The 19,619-nt window shown below is 45.5% G+C and overlaps 1 protein-coding gene across 1 annotated transcript in view; it reads left to right on the plus strand.

Moving 5' to 3' along the window:
• The first annotated feature begins 253 nt into the window (after positions 1-253).
• The window catches only part of CRKL (CRK like proto-oncogene, adaptor protein), a 31,273-nt gene continuing 11,907 nt past the window's right edge, over positions 254-19,619 (plus strand). The window contains exons 1-2 of the mRNA XM_082667493.1: positions 254-643; positions 11,517-11,982. Of these exons, the coding sequence (XP_082523619.1) occupies positions 333-643; positions 11,517-11,982 (777 nt within the window). The 5' untranslated portion in view covers positions 254-332. The remainder of the gene's footprint in view (positions 644-11,516; positions 11,983-19,619) is intronic.

Raw genomic sequence — 19,619 nt, forward strand, 5'->3', positions numbered from 1 at the left:
TCGGGGCTCGGTGCGGAGCGGCGGGGGCGCGGGGCCGGCGCGCGCCGGGCCAGGAGTGACCGGAGGGTCCCGGGTGGCCTCTGCCGCGCTTGGCTTCACCGCCGCGACCCGGCTGGGCCCGCACCCCCGAGCCGGCTCGTTCCGTGGAGCGGCCCCGGAGCAGGCGGGCGGTGCGGAGGATGCTGCGGGCCCGCGGCCGCGAGGAAGGTGCCGGCTCGGCTCAGTAGGCGCTCGGTGAGCCAGAGGCCCGGCCCGGCCCGCAGACGGTTCGGGCGGAGCGTCCAGCGCAGGCAGAGCAGCCCCGGCCCGCCCGGCCCAGCGCCCGGCCCGCCATGTCCTCCGCTAGGTTCGACTCCTCGGACCGCTCGGCCTGGTACATGGGGCCCGTGTCTCGCCAGGAGGCGCAGACCCGGCTCCAGGGCCAGCGCCACGGCGTGTTCCTGGTCCGCGATTCGTCCACCTGCCCCGGGGACTACGTACTGTCCGTGTCCGAGAACTCGCGGGTGTCTCACTACATCATCAACTCGCTGCCCAACCGCCGCTTCAAGATCGGGGACCAGGAGTTCGACCACCTGCCGGCCCTGCTGGAGTTCTACAAGATCCACTACCTGGACACCACCACGCTCATCGAGCCGGCGCCCAGGTGCGCGGAGGGCGTGTGCGGGCGGGGGTCGGGGCTGGACCCGTGGCCCCCTTTTCGGAACCGGGTTACTTTCCGGAGGGCATTCCGAACCGAAGGCAGTGTCAGGATCTGGGTCATTGTTGATGAAGGGGTGCGTCTTAAATGTGTTGAGTTGCGGGTACCTAGTTGAAAATGGACGCTTTTTGCCTTCGTTACGTTCTTGGTTTAATTACCCTGCTAAAGCAGAATTTTGTTGTTGTTTTTGAAACCTTTTTTGGGCCACAGATTGAGACTCTGAAGCTAGCTTACCCTCCACCCCCGCCCCGCAAGCACACACGAGTTTGCACACCTTTCAAGGTTTTTGAACTCCAGGTTAAGACCTCCTGGACTGCAGCTTTTGGAACACTGGGCAGATGAAAATGCTTTAGCGTTTAGAAACAAATACCTTTAACTGTGAAATATCAGAACTATATATTGATACCCTGGTGCCAAGTTTGAAATAACCTAGGCATCTATTTTATAATACATTAATTACAAAAATTGTAAAAGAAGGTGCGTTGGCTTCAACGAAGACTTTTTTTTTTTTTTTTTTTTAACAGTTTCCCCCCAAGCTGGACCGTCCATAGACTGGAAATCCATTTGGTTAAATTCCAAGGAGGAATGAGGCTAGAATGTTCCTAAGGGAATTTTTTGAATGACACTCATCTTAATTCTATCTTACTTGAATTTCAGATGTACTTTTTGTGTTAAGTTTAATGACTTAGTATCTATTTTAAAGTTAACCCAGAGTGACACCAATCATTAGGCATCCTCTTTTCATTTGATTATTTGCCTTAATCAGTATTTTGCTAGAGGTTTCTTTTATTTAAATTACGCCAAATTTGAGCTGAAGAGATTGCCTAGAATTTTAAAAGTAAAAGGTATTTCACTGCCCAGTTGATTTCTTAAACATTTGTTTAAAAAGGACAGATTTTTCAGGATGAGATGTTTCTGACTTTACAGATTCTCTGACAGGATTCTACTCTGAGCTCTAAACACTAAAAGGTATTATATTAATTAAGGAGCACCCACTGGACGCCTCAGCGTTGCTTCTGTGGAATAGAGAGAGAGAAGGAACAGCATGACAGTGGAATGACTTTGAGGTTAACTGCAGAACTAAATGGATTTTAAAAACTGGTGAGAAAGTGATTATAAATCAGATAGTGTATAACGAAGACCTAGACACCAAAAAGAATCTGATTGGTGAAACCTCCAAGTCCCGGAAGATACTGGTGACTGGAGTCAACTTTCAGCACATGTAATTCCAATATAAGGGGTTGGAGAGACTCTTAGAACCCACAGTAATGAGATATTAAATACGTTTAAGTAAATTACTTGCCTAGCTTGTGGAGGTGAATTATATCATTAATTTTAGGCATTTAGCATGCCATGTTGTGTGCCAGGTGTGTGCACTTTGAGGTGACAGGTACTATAGTGCAGCTGTGAGTGAATAACTAGATCCCCTTCTGGGTGGAGAAAAAGGATTGTGCTGCAGCGGCTTCCCGCAGAAACGACCCCAAACTTCCCCTTTGGGCGTCTTCCCAGGTGCCCTTGTAACTTTGTGAGTGTGGTGCCTGCCCTCACCCCTCTCATCCTCCTTCCCGGGAGCCAGCCCTGCACGCCCATGCACACCTGTGGGCCTTCGTTCGACTGCTGGCCCTCCGTGGAGCACCTCCCTCCACCGGTTCCTCACCTGCGGAAATCCTCCCTGTGGTGCTGGGGCCTTTACCTGACCCCCTTGAGTTCAGCCTTGATTGTTTCTCCTCTGTGCCCTCTGCCCCAGGCATTTTGCTGTAGTTTAGTTTTTCCTTTTCCCTGCTGTCTCCAAGGGCTGTCACAGTGCTGGTTGAATCAGATCCTGGCTGGATTTACTTTGTCACACTAAATCTGGATTGCCTCTCCTGAGGATTTGGTTGATGTGTTACCTACTGTAGGAGACTACGCCAGGCAAGCCTTGGCCAAATGCAGAAATCAGGGCGATGCATTTTCACACCCCAGACAGGATAAATAAAGTGGTTTAGCTTTTTTAGGCCTCAAAACTGAGCTTCTGAAGCCAGAGTTTCATGCCCCTTGGCTAATTGTTCTTTTGGGGGGTCTGTTTTGCTTAGTGAAAGGTCACAACTGTATGACTTCCTCAGAATTTAAGGACTGGTGCTTGTTTTGTGCTAGTCTGATCTTTTTTATTGGAATGTTCCTTAACTTTTAATTTTATATTTTTATTCAAATATTACAGGAGAATTATGTTCCAGTGATAGGTACTGGGAAAGAGGGGTGACAGACATGCTTTCTCTGTCATGGAACTTAGATTTTAGTGGAGGAGACAGACAGAAAAGTAGAAAAATAAAATACTACAAGATTTGTGAATGCTATGAAGGAAATCAATCTAGGCTGAGAGGATCTAGTAGAAGGGACTTACCTGAGCTGGTGAGGTAAAAGAAAGCGTGAAACTGAAGAAGGGAGGAGGAGCAAGGCTTGGGCGAGGAGGGGGAGAGCTTATGCAAAGTTCTGGGTTGGGCAAGACAGCAATGTGATGTGAGTGTGGCTCTGAGATGCCGATCTAGAAGAGTTTGGACAGGTAATGGTCAAAGGCAGGAAATTGGGTGCCATGGAAGGGGTTTGAAGCCAGGAAGTGACCTGAGGCTGTTACTGCAATCCAGGTCAGAACGATGGTGACTGATGAGTCGCCCATCCGTCCATCATAGAGACATTATGTAGACTGAGTGATGGCTGTGGTTTGAAAATAAGTTGCTGGTGGGAGGGGGGATGATGGGAAAGAGAAAAGAAGAGACAAAGATGACTTGGTATATTTGTAGCTGTCTGTTCTCTGGGTTATCTTATTGTCTTTTGAGTTTGTCTGTGGTATTCATCTCTGTCTTAGATTTTAAATTTAAACACAAAAGGTATATCAGTGGCTTTTGATTTTTGAATGACCCTAAAGGATCCTTTTTCTGCATATGGATGTAATTTTTATATTAAAAATCATTTGATAAACAGAAAACTTGTGGTTTTCACCTCCATTTTATTTGAGTATAAACACTTTTAAGATTCCGTTTATTAGGTTATAATTAGTATTCAGGTAGGCGCTACTGGTTTTTTTGTTTCTGTTTTAATAGAGGCTACTTCCAGTTTAACAACAGAGTGTTTCAGGTTTCTGAGTGGATTTAGTTTAGCTGTGAAATACATTTTCCTACGGTTTAGAAAATTGAAAGTGTGTTTTGCGTAGCTTGCTTTGCTTATAAAATTTTCCAGTTCTAGCTTATGTAGCTATATGACGGCTGGGAGAAAAATCATGAGAAGTAAAAGTTGAAAAACTGAGGCAAGTTGACCCATAGAGAAAACCCTGTTTTTTACTCAGCAGACATTGCTCATTGCATGTGCTGGTAATATGGAACTAACATTGACTCAGCAGTCCCTGTCATGCTCTTGAGGAGCTTCCTGGTTACTGAGACTTTATTTAAAAGGCCAAATTCATGTCATCTGATACAGACAGTAGCTGTGGGAGGGCGGAGAAAGGATGCGCCGCCTAACCTGAGCATCCCGAGGGGACCCTCACAATGTGTGCCACAGAGGCTACACCGTGGGGGACCGGAGGGTACCGCAGGTAGCATGGCCATGCCTCCCCCCATGGCCCCTGTCTGAATATTTAAGGGAACTTTTGGACTTTTGTAATTAGGAGTAGGGGAGAAGGATTAACAGTGATTTTGATTAGCATAGAATTGGACACTGTGGATAAACCTTTGAGTTTCTTCTTACCAATAGTTTAAATCACCTAAGTTCAATTTAGATGGGATCCATAAACGTCATTACGCTGGGAATGGAGTCTCGCCCAGGTGAGAATTGTGTTCCCATGGCAAGTAAAGTGCTGATAGCCATTTGCTTTGTGACCTTTCTCTTGTTTAAGACTCAAATTCAGAGAACTTTTTATCTAAGATTTCTGTTCTTGATCTGAACAGTTGGACTAGGTTCTAAGGTTCCTTCAGGCTAAAATATTTTAGTTCTTTCTGATAAGTGAAAGGGGGCAGTGGTGATTATCCTGGAGTCGGAGTTAAGGTCACAAGGAGTAAGGTGGGACCATCAGGCATGTGCAACTGGTGGGGAACGACAGCCGAGTGTGAGCTCTGCGGTGGTGAGGCGAAGAGGCTTGGACAGCAAACCTGGTGGCACACGGGATTTCCTTGTCTGTGGAACAGATTTAACCCAGGCTTAGGGGAAATGCTTCCCTGTGTCTTGGGCATTTTAATTTTAGCAGGAATTTCAATATATTGAGGCCTACTGTATCCCAAAGCCCAATGCTAGACTCAAGTCATATAATGGAAGTAAACCATGGCCCTAGCTTTTGAGAAGCTCAGTATACTGAACAAATGAAAATAGAATACCATGGGAACTTAAAAGCAAGGATGGTCAACTAAAGGGTCAGGCAGGGCCTGAAAGGGAAGGTGCTCTATGAACTGATTCTTTTTTTTTTAATCTTTATTGGAGTATAATTGCTTTACAATGTTGTGTTAGTTTCTGCTGTGTAACAGATTTAATCAGCTATATGTATACATATATCCCCATATCCCCTCCCTCTTGTGTCTCCCTCCTTCCTTCCCTATCCCAACACTCTAGGTGGTCACAAAGCACCAAGCTGATCTCCCAGTGCTATGTGGCTGCTTCCCACTAGCTATTCTACATTTGGTAGTGTATATATGTCAGTGCTACTCTCTCACTTCGTCCCAGCTTACCCTTCACCCTCACCATGTCCTCAAGTCCATTCTGTACATCTGCATCTTTATTCCTGTTCTGCCCCTAGGTTCATTAGAACCTTTTTTTTTTTTTTTAGATTCATATATATGTGTTAGCATACGGTATTTGTTTTTCTCTTTCTGACTTCACATGAACTGGTTCTTGAAGGATGAGAACAAGTGTATGAGGTAGAAGAGGTGCTGGGAAAGGCACAGGTGTGGTTCATGTGAGTGAGGGGCCGCGAGCTAGGAAGTTAAGAATGATGAACTGTGAAGGGCCTCTGTGCTTTGTACATGAGTTTAGCAGTGGGAGCCCTCTAAAGTTTTTAAGAAGAGAACTGTCATGGTCAGTTTTATTTTTTAGAAACTGGTGTGGGCGGGGTGGTGAGAGTCTGGAGTGTGGGGTTAATCAAGGGCTGTTACAGGGGAAGGGATTGTGAGAAGCTGAACTGAGATCTCTTGTGTTGGGAATATAAGGTGGAAGCCGATGACAGCCATCGCTGGGCAGTTGCCTGTAGGTGAGTGGAGAGCTGTGGCATCAGGGATGATTGAATGGTGCCTCTGAGAGAATGGAGAGGAGGGATGGGGGGAGGGGGTCGATGGTTTTCAACAGGGAAGCCAGGCGGGGTTCAGCAATCTGATGGGTTTGTTAACGAGAAGAGGGTTGGGGGCCAAATATACAGATTTGGGTCTAAGCTTTGGTGGAATCCGCAGAATGTGCAGAGGCAGAGAAGCTGTGGATGGAGGTGCAGGGGCAGGTGCAGAGGCAGGCACCACCGAAGACTGAGAGCCATTGGTGAAGGTGCGAAGCCAGGGATGGAGGGAGAGTCCTCCATGCTCAGGGCCACCGAGGGATAAGAAGCGCTGGAAGCACTTTGAGCAGACGGGTACTTAGCCAGTCTTCTTGGAATTGATTCTTTTACCATCTGTTTTGTTTTCCAACTTTTTATTGTGAAATCTTTCATACATACACAAGAGTATGTGTATACATGTATATAATAAGGAAAATCTTCCATATCCATGTTACCCCCTTTAAAAACTAGAACAGGGGGCTTCCCTGGTGGTGCAGTGGTTGAGAGCCTGCCTGCCGATGCAGGGGACATGGGTTCGTGCCCCAGTCCGGGAAGATCCCACGTGCCGCGGAGCGGCTGGGCCTGTGGGCCATGACCGCTGAGCCTGTGCGTCCGGCGCTCCGCAGCGGGAGAGGCTGCAACAGTGAGAGACCCGCATACTGCAAAAACAAAAAAACAAAAAAAAAAACTAGAACAGGACCTTTGAAACTCTCTCCTGCTAGAAGTTGATTGTATTGCTTCCTTAACAGGAATAAGGTGATTGTAAGCATAGAAGGCATTAAAGCTGAAGTTTAAATAAAATGTTTTATCTGTGATTTATACATGCAGCTGAGAATGCTTTTAACCAAAGGAGGAGGGAGATTCATTGTCATTCGATGAGGAGCAGCTTCTCTTCCAGAGCTGTCGAGAGAGGGAGAGGGAGAGGGAGAAGAAGAAGCATGGGTCTGGTGTGCTTGATGGGCTTGGGAAACTGTGTGTGTGTTGAATGCTATTTACAGTCCTGATGAAGGAACAAATTGCGAAACAATTGAGAAACAATGAGTTGTTCCAGTTTTATGTTTCCTATTTCTTTGGGCAGTGGGTTCTAATATGTTAAGTATTTCTGACCTGGCATCATCATGCTTTCATCTCTGCAGTGGGACTAATGTGTAATTTGCAGGGGATTTTGATGAATACACGAGTTTGAGAAAATGGGAAGTGGAGGGCTTTGAATTTGTCAGGGGTGTGGCTGGGAGGTTGATTTCCTGTCATATTTAGGGATGTCTGTGCGTGTGTCGAATCAGGAAAGGAGCTCCAGGTCACTGTAGCAGTGAAGTGGTGGAAAAAGTGTAAGCTGTCCTCCCTCTTGTCAGGTCTGCATGAGCACCCTCCCCAGCTCCGCCTCGGCTATCTAGACCAGGCCTCAGCGAACTCACGGTGAAGGGCTAGCTGTTCAGCACTTTAAGCTTTGTGGGCCCTGTTGTCCCCATCCCAGCCACTCAGCTCTGCCCTCGTACTGCGGAAGCAGCCACAGACAGCCCATGAGCGCATGGGCCTGGCTGGGTTCTACTCAAACCTTATTTGTAAAACCAACTGGTGAACTGGTGGCCTGCAGGCCATAGTTTGTGGATCCCTTGGCCAGACTCACAGATAGTTTTTGTATAGTGTACTGGAGCCGAGAATGGTCATTACTTTTTTAAGGGTTATATGAAAAGAAGACTATCTGACAAAGGCCATATGTAGCCAGCAAGCCTCAAATGTGTGCCGGCCAGCCCGCTTCTGGCCTTGCTTGTGGGAACCAGCCAGCCCCGCGAGCTGTGGGGAAGCTGGGAAGGGGGCGTTTGAACCTTTGGGGCTCTTAAGTCTTCTGATGTAGAATCAGAATGCGTAAGCCTGTCTTCCACGAAATCTTTCAGCTTTAAAGGGGGCTAGTCTTTGGCTTTTTCTGCACCATCCCCTTGCCTGTTCTGACCCTTAGCAGAACTTGACCCCGTCAGCTTCTGTGGGACACATGAATGACACTTGGTGCTCTCATTTGCCTTCCAGCCTCTGTCGCTACTAAGTTTGCAGTCTTTGGAGAGCAGGAACTTGGTTTTAATTCATTGTTTGTCCCCCAAGTTCTTAGTACATAATAAGGCCAGTGGGTACCTGGGTAAATGGATGTCATTAGTGTTAATCCCTACTGAAGCTGTACTAGTGTTCTCACGGTCTGTGGAACTGCTTTTAACTTTTAACTGTATAAACAGTAAAATAACCCTTGAAGGCGTCTGCAGTGGAACCAAGTGTGCTCTTGGTGAAGTATCTGAGTTTTGTTTAGTGTGACCCAAACTCTCACAGAATCTCCGTGGCCCTTGAATTAGGTTCAGGGGTGGGGGGTGAGGAGCTGATGGGGTGCTTAGTGCCAGTCAGGAACTGTTGTGGGTGTTTCACGCACAGCGTTAATTCTCAGACACCTGAGAGACCCACGGGTTGTCCCTGCGGCTGACGAGCTGAGAGGCTGTGAGTGAGGACACTGCTTTGTGCAAATCCAAGTGGAAGGCATCGTACCTCCCAGGATTGCTGTGGGGATTCAATAATTTACTGTCTGCCAAGACTGCAGGCAGTCCTCAATGGAGGTATAAGTGTCAGCCTTTTCTTTGTTTTGCTGTTCCTGCTCACTCTTTTTTAGATACACTGATAGTAAGCAGTCTGCCCCTTTGTTGTCAGGTTGTTAATAAGTAATAAGGCCTTTGAGGTTTTAAATCACTCTTCCAACCACCAAGGTATCCTGACTACTGTGAAGCTGGTCATTTACATTTAAAAGATGTAAGTTTTGCCAAATTACAAAGACAGACTTTTGGAGAGTAGTGTGGCAAAATGTACCAAGGGCCGTGAAAACGTTCCTGTTCTTTAATCCAGGAATCTAGGCTTTACAAGCAATACAGTGCAGGGAAATTAAATTCAAAAGAGTATGTGAAGATGGTAACAGAGAAAGAAGAACCCTTCAGAAACACAGGGATGCTTGTTTGCAGCAGGCTTACCGAATGAAGCAAGAGCAGTATAGTGGGGAAACGCAGAAAAACTGCCCCTGGCATGCATACATGGGACTCTTTTTTTAAAAAAAATAAATTTATTTATTTATTTTTGGCTGCATTGGGTCTTCGTTGCTGCGCGTGGGCTTTCTCTAGTTGCGGCAAGCGGGGTTCTCATTGCGGTGGCTTCTCTTGTTGCAGAGCACAGGCTCTAGGCGTAGACTTCAGTAGTTGTGGCACACGGGCTCAGTAGTTGTGGTTCACGGGCTTAGTTGCTTTGTGGCATGTGGCATCTTCCCAGACCAAGGCTCGAACCCGTGTCCCCTGCATTGGCAGGCAGATTCTTAACCACTGCCCCACCAGGGAAGTCCTGTACGTGGGACTCTTAAGAAAGAAAGCCGTACATGGAAGCAACCTAACTGTCCATCAACAGATGAATGGATAAAGAAGATGTGGCACATATATACAATGGAATATTACTCAGCCATAAAAAGAAACGAAATTGAGTTATTTGTAGTGAGGTGGATGGACCTAGAATCTGTCATACAGAGTGAAGTAAGTCAGAAAGAGAATGAAACAAATACTGTATGCTAATACATATATATATGGAATCTAAGGGGAAAAAAAGGGTCATGAAGTACCTAGGGGTAAGACGGGAATAAAGACACAGACCTACTAGAGCATGGACTTGAGGATATGGGGAGGGGGAAGGGTAAGCTGTGACAAAGTGAGAGAGTGGCATGGACATATATACACTACCAAACGTAAAATAGATAGCTAGTGGGAAGCAGCCGCATAGCACAGGGAGATCAGCTCGGTGGTTTGTGACTACCTAGAGGGGTGGGATAGGGAGGGTGGGAGGGAGGGAGACGCAAGAGGGAAGAGATATGGGAACATATGTATATGTCTAACTGATTCACTTTGTTATAAAGCAGAAAATAACACAACATTGTAAAGCATTTATATTCCAATAAAGATGTTTTAAAAAAAAGAAAGCAAGCCGCAAAGTGGGCGGATGGGAGGGAGGGAGGGAGGAGGGAAGGAGAACTGTAGCTACCTTGGGGGAGGAACTGTGGGATTTTTTTCTCTTTTGTTTTCCTTTATTTTGCTGAACGTTGTAACATGGTAACACTTTTTTAAAAAGAAACTTTTTTTTTTAATTAAAGTGCTTCAACTTAGGAGATCATGTTGTTATGTGAAACAACTTTTTAGGTCATTAATTGGGGGAAAAAGAGGGAATGGCCATGATCTACTGGAAGACAAAACAACTGTAGTCAGTGGTTAGGCAGGCATAGGCCCTATCCCAGCATTCTCCCTCGGGCTGCTCCAGAACCAGCCTTGGTGATGACTCTACAGGCGTCACCCCTTAAAGAGGTGGAGACTCTGGGTGAAGTTACTCTGGTGTAGATTATGTGCTTCAAAAAAGTTAAGGGGAGGAAATGCTAACAGCAAAATAGGTTTTCCCAAAACTTCATGTATTCGCAACTTTCCAGAACACTTCTTAGGTGAAGAGAGACCTCTGTACTTCTCTTGCAGAAGGGGGCATTCCAGATGGGGTGTTGCTAAAGAGAAGGGAGACAGTGCTTTTCTTTCCTTTTTTAAAGAAAATTTATTTATTTATTTATTTATTTTTGGCTGTGTTGGGTCTTTGTTGCTGTGCACATGGACTTTCTCTGGTTGCAGAGAGCAGGGGCTACTCTTCATTGCAGTGCACAGGCTTCTCATTGCGGTGGCTTCGCGGAGCACGAGCTCTAGGCGTGCAGGCTCAGTAGCTGTGGCGCATGGGCTTAGTTGCTCCACAGTACGTGGAATCTTCCTGGACCAGGGCTCGAACCTGTGTCTCCTGCATTGGCAGGCGGATTCTTAACCACTGTGCCACCAGGGAAGCCCGGGACAGTGCTTTTCTAACCGCCTCTAGGTGGGTCCGGGTTTGCGGGGCAGACTCACAGGGGGGCTCTGAGAGCTGGTGGCCAGGGGTGTGATGCTTAGGTGAGAGCTCTTGCGTCTGAGCTTTTCCGTGAAAATTTTCACGTTTTCATTTTGAGGCTCAGATGATGATTCCCCTACAAGATGCAGTATGGGTGTTTTTTTAAAAATTATAATGCAGGTATATACTCCCTTTTCTGGTATTTATATTTTGAGGGGCACAGAGGCCTTTGTCATCTCTCTGGGTGCCCGGGGAAGTGTGCAGGGTGCACACCCTAGGTTAGGACCAGAAGGAAGAGTATGTGGTGGTTGTGATGGGCCTAAGGAAGGAGGCAGCTGAACTTACTGAGGATTTAAAAATAATTTTAAAAATTCAGACCAGGTATCTGTTTGTGTAAACAAAAGCTTCCTATGAAACAGAGATATGTGGGAGGGGTGCTGTGCATCTAATGTTAATATTCAGGATGTTAACTTCGATTGCATTACAAACTACAGAGGGTAAAACAGTGTGACAGGACCTTCTTAATGACTGAGAATATGGAGAGGGAAATAATTTGTTATTGAGTTAATTGGTTTATTTTAAAAGTTTGACAAACACTGGTATAGAGTAAGATTTTTCTCTTAATTTTCTCTCTCTCTCAAGGTATCCGAGCCCACCAATGGGATCTGTATCAGCACCCAGCCTGCCTACAGCAGAAGAAAATCTGGAATATGTACGAACTCTCTATGATTTTCCTGGGAATGATGCCGAAGACCTGCCCTTTAAAAAGGGTGAGATCCTGGTGATAATAGAGAAGCCGGAAGAACAGTGGTGGAGTGCCCGGAACAAGGATGGCCGGGTGGGGATGATTCCCGTCCCTTACGTGGAAAAGCTTGTGAGGTCCTCGCCACACGGAAAGCATGGGAATAGGAATTCCAACAGTTACGGGATCCCAGAACCTGCTCACGCGTATGCTCAGCCTCAGACCACGGCTCCTCTGCCTGCAGTTTCCAGCACTCCTGGGGCAGCGGTCAGCCCTTTGCCATCCACACAGAATGGACCTGTCTTTGCAAAAGCAATTCAGAAAAGAGTGCCCTGTGCTTATGACAAGACCGCCCTGGCATTAGAGGTAAAATCTACTAAGACTGGTTCTTTGGGTCTTTTGACACTCAGTTTTTGTTCTCTTTGGCCATGGCTTGCGGGGATCTCAGTTCCCCGACCAGGAATTGAACCCGTGCCCTAGGCAGTGGAAGCACGGAGTCCTAACCACTGGACTGCCAGGGAATTCCCTAAAAATGCATATTTTTAGAAGAATGGTCCCATATATTTTTGTGTGTTATTTTTTTACTGATGTATAAATTTATATAAATCACATAAGTGAGGTGGGCCCTAAATATTATTGTATTAGAATATGGGATTTGGTACCACAGTTCCTCAGCTCTTTCATTTATTGGTAACTTGTGAAAATGGTTTGTGAATCACACATTGCAATGTAAGTATCATTATGAGTACGGTTTTATACTCTTTCTTAGTATCATTACATCACATGTGTGTTAGAGAAACTGAGATTAAGTTATTGCTTGTTCTGTGTGTGTTCACCCCGAGGTCACAGTAGGGCAGAGCTGGGAGGCAGCCCAGGTGCATGGCAGGAGGATGAAGTCATGGGGCCTGTTGCTTCAGAGCAGCCTGCCCTCAGATTCAAAGGGAGCTGTGATTTTTGTGTGTTTTTTTTCACTGGTTATCCTCAGATTTATTTGGACCAAGAGTAATACCCAAGTGAACTACACCTGGAAGTTTGGTTCAGAGTCTGAGGTTACTTCTCCCTCTCATGTTGGCTCTAAGGAAAGAGCATCTGAGGCGGGGACCGGGGCTGGGGAGGACCTGGTGCTTTTATACTTCACAGTGGAAGAACAGGAAGGGAACCAGAGAGGCTCCCTCCACAGTTGGAGGCCTGGCTGAGTAGGCCTGCTGGCCTTCTCATCCCCACACAGACCTGCCCCTGCACGGTACACACCTCAGCACCCTAAAATAACTTGGGGTGTTCTGGGCTCTAAATACCTTCCAGTTTGCTTAGTGGTTTCAGGCTCTGGGAGCACTTCCACATCTCTGGTCTCCTCATGGGAGTAGGGAGCTAGGATTTAGAGTTGTGTTATGCAGCTGACGGTTGGCACACCAGGGTGAGATCCTGGGGGTCCAGGCTCCCAGTCAGAATTCCAAGCCCCGTAAAGGAAGTCAGGAAGTGGGTTCTTACCTGAGCCAGGATTTAAAGCCTCACTCCCTTTAGGACGCCTGTGTGTTGACTTCTGGCTCTAAGATGTGCACTTTAGAAACCCCTGTCTCCCATGTGTGTTCTTTGGAGTGTGCACAGGGGGTTGTAGAGGGGATCACTCAGAGCTTGGGGAGTAGATACATAGGTGGGTGCCTTAGGGAGGCCGAGGTGAGGAGAAGGAGCCTGGTTCGTGAAGCATATTTGAAGATAACCCATCTTCTCATTGTTAACACTGCTCTTCTAGCCTCAGGCCCCAGAGACAGGTCTCCACACCTGAGCCTCCTCGTGACACCAGCCCAGCCGTGTCAGCCTCGTGAAAGGCTGCCTTAGGTAATTAGAGTGTTAGTGGACCCAAGAAATAGACCTTTGCCAAATTCCACTTCATGGTATTTCCTGTGCTGTGTGTTTAAATGAGACTTTCAGCTATGCCATAAATAAGTATGTCTGTGAATTATGTTATCTTCTAAAACTGATATCTGTCGGATCTTGTTAAAAACAGTCCCCTCTTGGGACTGTTGCAATTAGGTTACCAGGAAAAGTATTAAAATTAAAATAAGAAAGGTGAGACAAGTAGGAGAAAATGTGCCAGTAATTGAAGCTTCGTTATTCCCCTTGAGATGGTGTTACAAAGTGAGGATGGTTCAGGTGAACTTTACTTCCTGAGTTAGTTCACAAGGTTTTTTCATAAAACTTGAGTTTTGAAAGAACATTCCTGCACGCGAAGAGATATTTTAAGAGAGGTCTTTGTTTAGACACTTTGCTCTCTTGCTTACCTCTTTTTAGGAAACGAGTTTATCCTTGGGATTTGGTTTGAAAGGGGAGCCTCCCGTGCCCTTGGTGGAGCAGGGCTGGAAGGGCTCCTGGGAAGCAGGGGTGTTCTCAGGTGGTGGGAAGTGGCGAAGGCCTTTCCAAAGGTAGATCATTGGCAGAAGAGAATGTTTGGAGCAATGGTGCTGTGGTCATTACAAAATAACCTGCAGTCCAAGTTGTGTCTTCTGACACAGCGGCCCGCATTCGAGTCCCAGCTGTTCCTGGTGTGATCTTGGGCACGTTTCTCAAATTCTCTAAGCCTAAAAGGCACCCTGGCTCTGAGAGTTGATGTTTGTTTGTTAATCATCCATTCATGCATCCAACCTGTGAGGGGTGCCTTGTAGGGTCCTGCCACCAAAGAGCTTGCCACCTAATGAAAGACTAGAGGCAGAAACCAGCAGTGTGGTAAGTGATCTGATAACACAGAGTAGGTGGGAGCAGAGATGGAGGTAGGAGATGGGAATGTGGGTGGGTGTTGGTCTGGGAAGGCTTCCTGCAGGAGGTGACCCTTGAACTGAGTTTTGAAGGATGACTAGAAGTTAGCTGGGTGAAGTGGGGGGAGGCATTCCTGGCAGAAGGAAGAGCTTGCAGGAACAAGAGAACACCACTGTGTAGCTGAAGGTCATTGAGAGTGTTGGGTGTGTTGGGCAAAAGACAAAAGCTTGGACGCGAGCTGTGACCATATCAGCAGAGAGCAAAGCTGAGGAGGTGAACAGTTTTCTTGTGCCCTTCATTGAGGCATGAAATCGCTGGTTTCTCACAACTGTTAGAGGTTTTGAAGTTTGCAGGTGGGCAGTTTACCTTTTTATTGATTAACTTTTAAGTAATTTAGAGCAAATGCTTGAGTCTCCCTATAATAATATCAGTCTCCCATACTCATATTCCAGTATACTTTCCTGACTAGAAAAGGGCAGAAATTTGTTAGCACCTTCAGAGTTGTACTTAGCTCTGGACACGCACAGCCAGGAGTCTGAATGGAGCCTCACAGAGCAGTGCCCCGTGGTGTGGGCTAAGGGAACAGTGGTGAAGTGGGGTAGGGGCTGCAGGTGAGGTGTGGAGGGAGTGGGGATGGGTCGAGAGAGTCAAGGAGGGCAAGTGGGGTGGTCCTTAGCTCTGTCTTCCTGATGCCTCAGCTCCTACCTCACCCTCACCATGGACACCTCCACAAACATTCCCTTCTTCAGCATAGGTTTCCTGAGTGCCTGGATGTGGCTGTAGGAGTGGGGAGTGCAGCGGGGAGCAACGCAGAGGGCCCGTCTTTGTGGAGCCTGGGACACAGTCTCATGACATGGTCTCTACTCCCACCAGGGAGAAACCAGCCGCCTCATCCCTGTCCTGTACCAGCCTCGCTCAGTGTGGACCCCTGCAGTTGTCCCTCTTGAGGTTTTTGTTTGTTGGTTTTGGTTTTTTCGGTCTTACCCACCTGTATGCTTCTGGTCTTTTAAAATCCTGATTACATCGTGTAGCATGTTGATCACCCCCTCGGTTTCATGTTATCTGCACATTTCATAAATGCACGATCCAGATCCTTCTCTGCAGCCTCTCCTGATCCATGTCTGATATCTAAAAAAGGACAGTGAGGCTGGTCTGGTGTGACTTGTTTCCTGACTGAGCCCATGCTGCCTTCCAGAGACCCTATTTCCCATTCTAAATGCTCATAAACCATCTGTCTGCTAATTGCATCCAGAATTTTGTCCAGGTTTGATCTCAAGCTCACCTTTTGTGTTTCATAGAATTTGCCATTATCCCTGTTAGAACAAAAACCAAGAGACTTGACCCTTCATAAGCCTGCAAGTGTTCTGTGATGTAATTCTCTGTGGCAGATGAGCAGCACTGGACTGGTCCTGTTTGCCAGTGTGTTTGGTCAGCACGTGGATATCTGTCCTTATCAGCATGAGGCCATCCTTTCATCTGTGATGCATATTTTTTCTGTGAGCTCACCAGCATGCTCAAGAAACCTGCTCTTCACTCCCATTGGGGTCATCTGCGATTGTGGTGTTTACATATCTTGGGTTGTCTACTCCCCATTTTGAAAACCCCTAGACATTGAGTTGCATCTGCTCTCAATCTTTTGAATTGACCTTCCTAAGACCCATGGTACTTCTTCCTTCACTGACTGGCCTAGAATTCCCAGATTTCTGCTTCCACAAATTGGTTTTGCTTCATTGGTTAGAATTAAGTGTTCGCGTTAGCAGTTTCTTCATTGCTGCTTCTACTTACTGAGAGGAAGTTATCTACAAGGCAAATCTAGGTTTCCTCAGTGCTGATTGTGTTTTTCTGCTCTCCGGGATCAGCTGTGAGTTCCTGTGGCTGGAACTCTATGCCCACAGTGATGTCGGATCTGCATGTGGAGGTCTGTAAGGGTCAGAGGCATAGCCTCCCAGCGTGAGGGGGCTGCTCTGTCTCAGCGATTCCCCTCCTCACCAAGGCTTGTCAGAGATGCCCACAAGCTCACACCCACCTTCTTAAGGATTTTCATCAGGGCTGCCGGGCTCCTTCTCCATCCTTCTGTCGTTGACGTGTCACTTGTCCTTAACAGCATCCAGTTTTAGGAATTCTGTACCTAAGGTAACATTATTTTTTTCTAGCATATCATATTCTCATTGGATTGTGAATTAGAGAATATTCTTAAAAGGGTTTTGTTCCTCTTTCTTACTATGTAAATTGAGTGAGAGTACTGTGAAATTGGGGCCCTAGTGTGGTTCAGACAAGGCCAGTCCCAGCCTGATCATTAAGCTAACCTCAGTTTTCCATACGTGGTAATAGCTACTGTGTAAGGAGAACCATCAGCTAGGGCTTCACAGAGAATATTTTGGTTGATCCTCATAGCTGCCCCATTTTATGCACTTAGAACTTGAGGTTTGTTTAATTTGTTGACAGTCTCATAGTTGGTATGTGGTAGAGCTAGGACTCAGCCCACACAGTCTTTCTTTAAACAGCTTTATTGAGATAAAATTCACATATCATACAATTTACCCATTTAAAGTGTACAACTCAGTGGTCTTTGGCATGTTAAATTATTCATTTTTTAAAAATTGTGATGAAATGTGCATAATAGGATTTGCCCTTTTTAAGTGTTCAATTCAGTGGCATTAATTGCATTCACAGTGTTGTGCAGTTATCAGCACTGTTTCCAAAACTTTTTCCTCACCCCAAACTATAACCATTAAGCAGTAACTCCCTACCCTCCCCTCCTGAGGCCCTGGTAACCTCTAGTCTACCTTCTATCTGTATGAATTTGCCTATTCTAGATACTTCATATAATAAATGGAATCATAAAATATTTGTCCTTTGGATTGGGCTTATTTCACAGAGCATAATGTTTTAAGGTTCATCCATGTTATAGCAAGTATCTTCATTCTTTTTATAGCCAAGTAAAATTCCATTGTATGGATAGAGACCACATTTTGTTTATCCATTCATTAGGTAATGGTCATTAGCGTTATTTCTACCTTTTGGTTATTGAGGATAGTGTTACGAACATTTATGTACATGTTTTTGTTTGAATACCTGTTTTCAGTTCTCTAGGGTATATGCCTAACAGTGGAATTGCTGGGTAGCTCTTTAACTTTTGAGGCCAACTAAACTGTTTCCACAGTGGCTGCACCATTTTACAATCCCACAAGCAATCCACAGTTCTCCACATCCTCATCAACACCTGTTATTTTCCTTCTTTTTAAAATTTATAGCCATCCTACTGGCTATAAAGTGGCATCTTGTGGTTTTGATTTGCACTTCTGTAATTACTAATTATGTTAAGTGTCTTTTCCTGTGCCTCTTGGCCATTTTTATATCTTCTTTAGGAAAATGTTCAAGAGCTTTGCCCATTTTTATTTTATTTTATTTTTGCCCATTTTTAAATTGTGTTGTTTGGTTTTTGTTGTTGAGTTTTAGGAGTTTTTCATATATTTTGGATATTAAACTCTTATCAGAGGTATGATTTTTAAATACTTTTTTCCAGTTCTGTAGGTTGTCTTTGTACTTTCTTGTCAGTGTACTTTAATGCACGTTGTTGATTTTGATGAAGTCCATCTTATCTATTTTATCTTTTGCTGCTTGTGCTTTTGATGTCATATCTAAGAATCCATTGCCAAATTCAGGGTCATGAAGATTTACCCCCATGTTTTCTTCTAAGAGTTTTATGGTTTTAGCTTTTACATTCAGGTTGTGTATCCGTTTTGAGTTAATTTTTGTATATGGATTGACATGGGCGTCCAAATTCTTTCTTTGCAGGTAGAAAATCCAGTCGTACCAGTACCATTTGTTGAAGAAATTGTTCTTTCCCCATTGAATGGACTTGGCACCCTTTTCAAAAATCAGTTGGCCAGGGAATTCCCTGGTGGTCCAGTGGTTAGGACTTTGTGCTTCCATTGCAGGGGTCATGGATTCCATCCCTGGTCAGAGAAGTAAGATCCCACAAGCCACAAGATGTGGCAAAAAATAATAATAATCAGTTGGCCAGAGATGTATGAGTTTATTTATGAACTCTCAATTCTATTCCATCGATCCATATGTCTGTCTGTGTGCCAAGACCACACTGTTTTGATTTCCATAGCTTTGTGTAGTGGGTTTGAAGTCAGGAAATATGAGTCCTCCAACTTTGTTCTTCTTTTTCAAGATTGTTTTGGCTGTTCAGCATGCCTTGCAGTTCTATATGAATTTGAGGATCAGCCTTTCCATTTCTGGGGGGGAAAAAAAGCTGTTAGAATTTTGATAGAAATTGTGTTGAATTTGTAGATGACTTTGGGTAGTGAAAATATTATCTTCCTATCCACGAACACTGGATGTCTTTCCATTTATTTAAGTCTTCTTTAATTTCTTTTAGCAGTGTTTTGTAATTTTTGGTGTACAAGCCTATCACCTTGGTTAAATTTATTCCGTTACTTTATTCTTTTAGATGCTATCGTAAATGGAATTGCATTCTTTTTTTTTTTTTGACTGCGCTGCGCAGCTTGCGGGATCTCAGTTCCCCAACAGGGATTGAACCTGGTACGACAGTGAAAGCGCCGAGTCCTAACCACTGGACCACCAGGGAGTTCCCTGGAATTACATTCTTATTTGCTCACTGCTGGTGTATAGAAACACAACTGATACTGTGTGTTGATCTTGTACCCTGCAAATTGGCTGAGTTTTATTAGCTCTAATAGCTTTCTTCTGGAATCTTTCTACATATAGGATCAGGTCATCTGTGAATGGAGATGGTTTTACTTCTTCCTTTCCATAGCCCACCTTCTCTTGCACCACGGCATACCTTTAACCCCTGACTCATCCTAATATAAAACCCCTGTGTTTTCATAAGTGTTAACCAGTAAGTAGCCCTCTTGAACCAAGTTAATACCCTGAAGGATAATGGCAATTTTAAAGAGACTGAGTCTTCAATATTAAAAACCAGTCAGTAGGGCTTCCCTTGTGACGCAGTGGTTAAGAATCCGCCTGCCAATGCAAGGGACACGGGTTTGAGCCCTGGTCTGGGAAGATCCCACATGCCACGGAGCAACGAAGCCTGCACTCTAGAGCCCACGAGCCACAACTACTGAAGCCCGTGCTCCGCAACAATAGAATCCACTGCAATGAGAAGACCGTGCACCACAACGAAGAGTAGCCCCTGCTCACTGCAACTAAGGGAAGCTCGCGCACAGCAACCAAGACCCAACGCAGCCAAAAATAAAATAAAATAAATAAATAAA

The sequence above is a fragment of the Grampus griseus genome (assembly GCF_964374135.1).
Source record: "Grampus griseus genome assembly, chromosome: 12".
Lineage (NCBI taxonomy): Eukaryota > Metazoa > Chordata > Mammalia > Artiodactyla > Delphinidae > Grampus > Grampus griseus.